Source organism: Belonocnema kinseyi, chromosome 9 (assembly GCF_010883055.1).
Source record: "Belonocnema kinseyi isolate 2016_QV_RU_SX_M_011 chromosome 9, B_treatae_v1, whole genome shotgun sequence".
Lineage (NCBI taxonomy): Eukaryota > Metazoa > Arthropoda > Insecta > Hymenoptera > Cynipidae > Belonocnema > Belonocnema kinseyi.
The window spans coordinates 110,696,689-110,704,960 of record NC_046665.1 but is presented as its reverse complement, the minus strand read 5'-3'; the positions used below and the strand labels follow the sequence as shown (position 1 = coordinate 110,704,960).

Sequence of the window (8,272 nt, the reverse complement as noted above, 5' to 3'; positions counted from 1 at the left end):
AAATGTAATACATGAAATAAATGCAATAAATGAAATGAATAAAATAAATGAAATAAATGCAATAAATGAAAAAATGAAATACATGAAATAAATACAATAAATGAAAGAAATGAAATACATGAAATAAATTAAATAAATTGAAAAATGTAGCAAATAAAATGAAAAAACTAAATAAAATAAATACAATGAATGAAATGAATCAAATAAATATAATACATGAAATAAATACAATACATGAAATAAATGCAATAAATGAAATCCTACCAGAATCTGGGGGCAAGAGTGCATGCCACTTGATGTAATGTCCAGTAGAAGATGTCGAACACTGCGCTAAAATAAGTTTAATCGGCGCATTAATATATCCGAGCAACTTTGTCGGGAACTCTCCACTCTTCATTCTCGACCAAACCCCAATATTCAAAAACTGATGCTCAGAATCAATCCTAAAACTCCTCGTATCCTCGAAAGTAATCACCGAAGCAAATTCCTTCTCCTTCGTCGTAAAACAATACAAATCCGGCAAATTCGGAACACAAACTTCATCCAAATAAGCGGAACTCGAGGACAGATTCGAGACGGTCGAAATTCTTCTTGGTGTTTCCGGTGTTTGAAAAACGTCCTCAGCCGGACACTGAGCACTACTTTTCCGTCTCCAGAATAATTTACTCGCCGTATCCAGATTTTCGAAATCCGGTTCCTTGAGCTCGGAAAATTTAATCTGGCTCTCAATTTTTTTCGAGACTTCTTCGATCGGATCGCCTCTGCTGATTCCAGAATCGAGAGAGGTTTTATCGAAATCGGCCTTGGTCCAATTTAAATATTTCCTCTCGACTCTGATTATAAAGCGCCGCTGGGTGGCGCTCTTCACCAATTTGGCCACTTGGTTCATATTCGCGACTTTTTTCCCGTTGACGGCGACGAGAATGTCGCCTCGTTTCATTTCGGCTATCGAGGCTGGACTTCCGGTCACGATTGTCTCGACGAGGACGCAATTTTGTCCAATTTCGGGTACTATTTCTTGCTTGAAAACGACCCCGAGTTGCTGGGAGCTGGTTTTGCTGATGATCAGGTCCAGGACCATGTAGGGAACTCCGCCGTATCGGGTCAGACAAACCCAGGGGGTTGAGTCAACATTCATCGTGCAGTAAATTTCGAATTGGGCATTTTCTGTCTGTGTTTGTGAGCATGGGTCCAGGTTGAGACGACTCACTTCGAGGAGGATCACTTCTAGGTAGCCGGGAGTTAGCTGAGTACTTGCTACCTGTAATTTAAAAAATAAATCTGAAAAAGAGGAATTTAAAATCTGAAAAAAAACTTCGAATTTAATTATTTTGCTATCAGTGCCCACTGTGGGACAAACAAAAAAAAACGCCCGCGGACAAATTGATTTTCAGAAGACAATTATTATCCGATTTTAACTTTTTTACATTCTCATCCTAATGAGAAGGTATTGGTTTTATGCAAAATTTCACTTCGTCGCTTTTCATCAAATCTCCACGTTTTGAGACCCACTGAGTCAGAAAAAACGATTTTTACGAAGGTTCTGTAGTCTGCATTCTGTAGGCACGATAACTTTCGAAAAATTAATCAGATTGGATTCTCCTTTGGTACACTTTTTAAGGCCTAAGAGGAAAGAACAAGTTCGTAAACCAGCTATTTTGGATCAAAATTCAAAAAGTGAGCGCATTTTCAAAATTTTTGAAACTCAAACAATTCATTCTTATGAGCTTTTTTCTGTAAAAAGAAAATTATCAGAGTTAGAGCATTTTCAAAATAAAAAAAAAATCAAACGAAAATGAACATTTTAAGCCAAACAACGCATTATATAAAAAAAATTCATGCGAAGAAAAACTTTAATTTTTGAAAGTCCGACAAGATTATCATAACAACTTTTTTAATTTGGTCGAAAAGTTGAACATTCAAAATTTAATCGTAACAAAAATGTTTGAAAACACATTTTTTCAAATTTCAAAATTATATCTACAGTTATTCATAGTACTCAGAAACTCAAACAATTTGTCCCTATGACTTTTTTTCTATAAAAGGAAAATTATCAGAGTTAGAGCTGGTTAGAGCATTTAATAATAACTTTTTTAATTTGGTCAGAACGTGGAAAATTCCAAATTTGATCGTACCAAACATAATGAAAAATCCAAAAATTCCATTTTTTGGTCAAACTATGCAAGATACGAAAAAAATGAATAAGCTAAAACTGCGCGCCCTGGAAAGACCTACAAATTTGTAATAAATCTCTTTTCGATAGGACGCGTAGTTTTTGTTTTTAGTCGTAAAAACAACATTAAAAATAAAAAAATTAAAATTTTTTGGACTAACGGCAGACGCTACGAAAAAAATGAGATCAAACTTGTTTATCCAAAAAAGAGCTATAATTTTTTATAGGACATGTAGTTTTTGCTTTAGTCATAAAAAATAACATTCAAAATAAAAATATTACATTTTTTTGAAAAAACGACATAAGTACGAACTAAAATTAGAAGACAAAAGTTGTTCGCCTAAAAAATCTATAAATTTATTATTCATCATTTTTCGATAGGACGAGTAGATTTTCTTTCAATCGTAAAAAAAAAGATTAAAAATTAAAAAAAAGAATAAAAACAAGTTAATAAGAATTAGTATTACTTAATTTCTATGTATACTATGAATTGTAATGATATAAATTGATTAAAATGATAAATGTTTCAGCACAGCTCAGAATACAATTTAAAGCAAAATACGAAGCAAATATTAAAATAATCATGATAAATACCATTTTTTTTCGATGTTTTGCAATATTTGAATAAGCAATCCCAGGCTCAGTTACATAAAAAATGTATTATATTTTAAATAAAAGTCTCGCCGAAAGAGCTTTAACAACAGAGAGTTCACAATCACAAAATTACCCTTGTCGGTCCGTTGACCTTTGATTTTAAAAGGTTTTTTTTTTAATTAATTTTTTTTACTGAAAATGTACCTATTCCGTTCTTGTTTAAAAATTGATAATTTTTTGTTAAAAATTAGCTTTTTTATTGAAAAGTTGACATTTTTGTGTTTAAAACACAACTCTTTTGTAATCTTTTTTAGTTGAAATTAAACTATTTTATTTTAAAATTCGTCTCTTTGCTTTGAAATTAATCTCTTTTGGTATAAATATTAATCTTTTTTTGTTACATATGGAAGTATTAGGTTGTAAAATCATATGTTTTGGTATAAAATGTCATTAGTTGAAAATTCAACTTTTCGACTGCAAATAAATTTTTTCAGTTAAAAATATAACTGTTTTGCTTGAAAATTAGTGTTTTTTGCTTCAGAATTCAAAATTTGGAATAAAAATTGTTTTCTTTATTGACTGAAAAATTTTTGTTGGGAAAATTAATCCGTTTTGGCTGAGGATTGATCGTTGGCTGAAAATTTAATTATTTTGTTGAAAATTTGTCTTTCTTGGTAAAAAAAAAAACTATTCTCCTTGATTTTTAATTCACCACTTAGTTGAAAATTTAATATTTGGTCAAAAATTAATTTTTTTAGTTGAAGATTCATAATTTTATTTAAAAATTTATTTTATGCGTATAAAATTTAAATTTCTTGTTGAAAATTTGTTTTTTAACAAGACATTTTTACATTTTTTTTTAAATTAATATTTTAAAAAATATTAAATTTGCAACTAAATGATGAATTGACAAGCAAGAAGATAAATTTTTTAACAAAGAATACGAATTTTCCCGAAAAGTTACTTCTATTTTAAATAATTTAAAAATCCTTAAAATGCTTCAAAATCTTGAAATATTTAAATGTTGTTTGACAGTTTTAACAATTTTTGATGGTTATTTTTTTTCAGAATTTCTAAACATTTTTTCTAATTATTCGAATTTTTCCTAAACATTTTTTTTCCTGCCAAATTGAAAAAATTTCCTTGAAATCTTCAACAATCATTTTTGATAATTTTCTAAATCTTTCTAAATCTTTTTAAATATTCTCTCAAAATTAATTTCTTCGAAATGAAAAATCATTTTATATTTTTCTAGGAAATGCCATTTATTCTTCTGATGACTTTCAAAATTGTTAAAAAGCTTATAAACACCGAAATTTTGGTACGAATGGCTGGAATTTGTCGGTACATGTAGACACTTGCTTTAAATTATTTGAAATTATTTCAAATTTTTAATTAACTTTGAATTTCTTAAAAACTTCTAAATATTTCTTCATCGATTCAACAATTTGACTTAAAAATTAAATTGTTTAAAATGGAACAATTAAAATTGCAAAATTCGAAGTTTAGTTTTCTTGTTTGGTTTTGAATATTTAATGTATAATTACTGATTTTAAATGAACAGTCAAATACTTCTAAATATGAAGTAATTGTTCCTTTTCTCAATTGAAAAATTTCAAATTGAATGTTTTAGAATGAAATAATACTTGAAATTAAATAAAAGCCATTGATTATAAATATGTTATTTTGAAGTTATTTTAACATTGAAAATAGTTTATAAAATTTCAATCATACGTTTACATTTTTTTAACCAATAAGATTTTCAATTTGAAACAGTTTAATTTTTAAGGTTAAAATCTAGAAATCCTAAAATTGCGAACTGATTCCGAAACATCTTGTAAAATCAATTATTGTTCACTTTTTCATTCTGAAAGTAAAATTCAATTTTAAAAATCATGAATTAATGAATATTCAAAGTTGATCAATTAAAAACGTTTTTATCAAAAATCTTCGATTTTAAATGTTTCTAATTTTTAATTGTTTAAGCCTTTAAAAATGCATTTCAAAACTCTTTAAATTATAATATATGCTTGAAAATTTTTAATCTAAAATGAAAAATTTTTAAAGTGAAAGATTTTCTAAGTAAGCATTCTAAACTAAATGATTTTATAATAATTGATAAAAATCAGAATTTAACAAATTATTTACAAAATGGTTGAAATCAAAGTTTAAAAAAATTTATACTATAAAAATGTTTTAAAATTCCCATTTAAAAATTTTCTTTATTTTTTTGTTTATTTAATAACAAAAATAAAAAGAAATTTTTTGAGACTTATTAAGTATACCGGCTTTTGAAGAATGCTTTAATTTAATCAAAAAAACATAGAAAACAGAAAGCAATTTTACAAAAAAGATGTCCAATAGCAAGGCATATGTTAACAAATTTTTTGAATTTGTTATAAAGAAATAAGTGAATTAAAATGGTTTCGAGGGGATTGGCAGCGATTCCTCACTCGATTTGCACAAAATTTGAACAACTTGTGGACAAGAAGTTTTTTTTAGTTGAATTAATAAAAGTTAATAAATAATTTGTTATTTTAAAAGCAATTTATATAAACAAATACCCATATCAGATATTTTTGATGGAATAAATAAAGTTTTTGCCATGGAATCGATCTCACATTAGTCATATTACTTGTAAATAAAACTTAAGTTTTATATTTGGTCACCAAATAAAAGTTAATAATTGTTTAAACTACCTTAACTAACAAATGCATTATTTGGCTCTTTCTGGAGGTATAAGCTTGATTTTTTCGATGCAATTAACTATAAATAACTAACTTCTAAAATTTTTAAAAAATTTTGATAACAGTAAATGATTTAACTTTTTTTAATAGTTAGATAACGATCCACTACTTTTATTTTTATTAACAATTTAATCAACGTAGCCATACACTGTATATAATATAAAACTTTTACAAGTATTTTGCAGGTGGGGATATTATTATGAAATCAAACTAATTATATTCCACCAGAAAAAAAATTTTAGTTTACAAATGCATTAGCCGAGAAAAATTTGTTTACTCCATTGTTGATAAAAATAAAAATAGTGGATCGTTATCGAACTATCAAACAAATTTTAAAAATGTGTTATTAACAGTTGATTACACACAAAAAAAACCAGTTTAAATTCTGAAAAATGGCCAAATAATGCATTTGTTAATTAAGTTTGGTTAAACAACTATAAAATATTATCTATTCGTAGCCAAAAATCATTTATAAATAACTGGCTGTTAATTTTCCGTTAAAAGGGCGGTATTTTATTTACAAATACATAAAATGATAAAAATTTGTTTAAACAATTGTATTTTACAATAATAAATTGTTTACTGTCATCGAAATTTTCCTTAAAATTTAGAAGTTAGTTAAAAATGAGTTTTTTCTGTTTAAATTCAAATTTTTTTTATTTCAAGTTAATTTCATTTCTATAAATTCATCTTGAAAAGTTCAAAATTCAACACCTTAGAACTACTTTCTCAAAATTTAATTTGTTGTTGTTGAAGATTCATAATTTTAGTCAACATTTTTTCTGTTTTGTTAAAAATTAAAATTTTAAACTAAAAGTTTAAACGTATCGTTGAAAATTCAGTCGATTGCCTGAAAGCTAACTTTTTTTGTTAAAAATTAATATTCTCGGGTGGAGAATTTAACTGTTTTGTAGAAAAATCTTTATTCAAATATCTAGTTTAATTTAAACTCTCTAGTTAAAAAAACGTATATACGAAAAAAATTAAACTAAAAATTCGTTAAATAGAATTTGGATTAATATCACATTCATTTTTTACACTATTTGGTTACAAATTCATGTATTTTGTTGAAAATTCATCTTTTTCAATTTTAAATCTTTAACTAGAATAGTTGCATTTTTGACCAACTAGACTAATTTTCAACCAAGAAGATTAAGTTCTACCAAAAAATATGAATTTTCAACTAAAAAATATTATTTTGTAATCAAAAATTGATTAAATAAATTTTTGGACAAAAAATTAATGTTTAACCAAAGAGATAAATTTTCAACTGAAATTATGGAATATTTAACAGAAATAATATTTATATTTTCAGTTCAAATCAATAATCATTTGCAACAAACAAAATATTTTTTTTCAAGAAAATAGTTAAATTTTCTTTGATAAAATTCCTTTTCATACATAGAAAAAAGAAGTTTTTCAATAAAATAGCTTATACTTTAATTAAAGAAAGAAAGTTTTATTTAAAATGCTGAATTTTCAACAAAAAAAATTAATTTTTCACAAAAGAGTTCTAGTTTCAACTTAGTAATTTTATTTCCAACCTGAAATATGAATTTTTAACTAAAATGATAAATATTTAACTGGAATATTTAAATCTTTAACCGGAAATATTTAGAAATATTTAGGGTTAACTTTTAAAATATTTTTGTTAATTGTAAATTATTATTAAAATACAATAAAAATAAAATTTGTTGTATTTTACCAAATATTATCAAAGTTGTATTATTCTTAGGAATAACTGTAGAAATTGATTCAATTGAAGAAAATCAAGGTCTGAAAAAGTCTCAGTTCAGTACAGTTTCCGTGCCAAAAGCACTTTTTTTTCTTTGCACAAGTTCCAAAATTTTAAATTCGTGTATCTAATTTGTTTACAAAAAATTTAATTATTATACAGTAACATATATTATCAAAGGTATATTATGTTTACAAATATCTGCAGCAATTCAGTTAATTAAAGGAAGACAAAATTAGAAAAACCTGAAATTTAAATATTCTAAAAAAAATGGTTTAAAACAATGGTTATTGTTAACTAAACGAATATGTTTGTGACTAGCATACAATAATTTAACACAGATTCAGTGCAAAAAAACATTTTTTTTGCAATGCGAAAGGGCCAGAATTTCGAATTTTTTCATCTAGATTGTTTATGAAAATTTTAATTTCTACTAAATATGATCAAAAATATATTATTAAATAATTTTTTTACGTTTAATAAAAATATTTGCCATTTTTTCTATAATAATTAATACTTTAATTAATTAATTATATATAATTTTGTTAAGCAGTTATTAAAACAAAAACGTAATTTTTTCACATTTTGAGTGATAGTTTGCAAATTAAAACTAAAATTCATTAAAATAGGTCAGAAATTAATATAAAAACGGTTTAAAAATAATGATTTTTTTCCTCATTCATAATTTTTTGAAAATGTCCAAAAACAAGATTTTTAAATTAGGTAAATGCAAAATTTGTTGGAAACAGTTAAATATGCCGAATTTAAAATTTCTTTACTTTGAATTTTGAAGCTTTTCATTTTTAATAAAAATAAATTTTATGCTTTAGGTATTTTGGATGTTTTTTGCGAATTCGGAACGCTTTAAACAAACCATTTTTTTTCCCCTTTTCCAAAAAATCAGCATTCAACTCAATTAAAAAAAAAAACATATATTTTAATATTTTGTAACAATTCTAAATTCGACAAAAACAATTTTTTCCTACTTTTGTGTTTTTTTATTATCAAAAATATATTATTGAA

General features: G+C 25.2%; 1 protein-coding gene across 2 annotated transcripts in view; it reads right to left on the bottom strand.

The window, feature by feature from the left end:
* Positions 1-8,272, bottom strand: part of LOC117180871 (PDZ domain-containing protein 8) — a 174,488-nt gene that overhangs the window by 31,595 nt on the left and 134,621 nt on the right. For both annotated transcript variants that reach the window (XM_033373433.1, XM_033373434.1), the window contains exon 7: positions 265-1,261. In XM_033373433.1, coding sequence (XP_033229324.1) covers positions 265-1,261 — 997 coding nt within the window. The remainder of the gene's footprint in view (positions 1-264; positions 1,262-8,272) is intronic.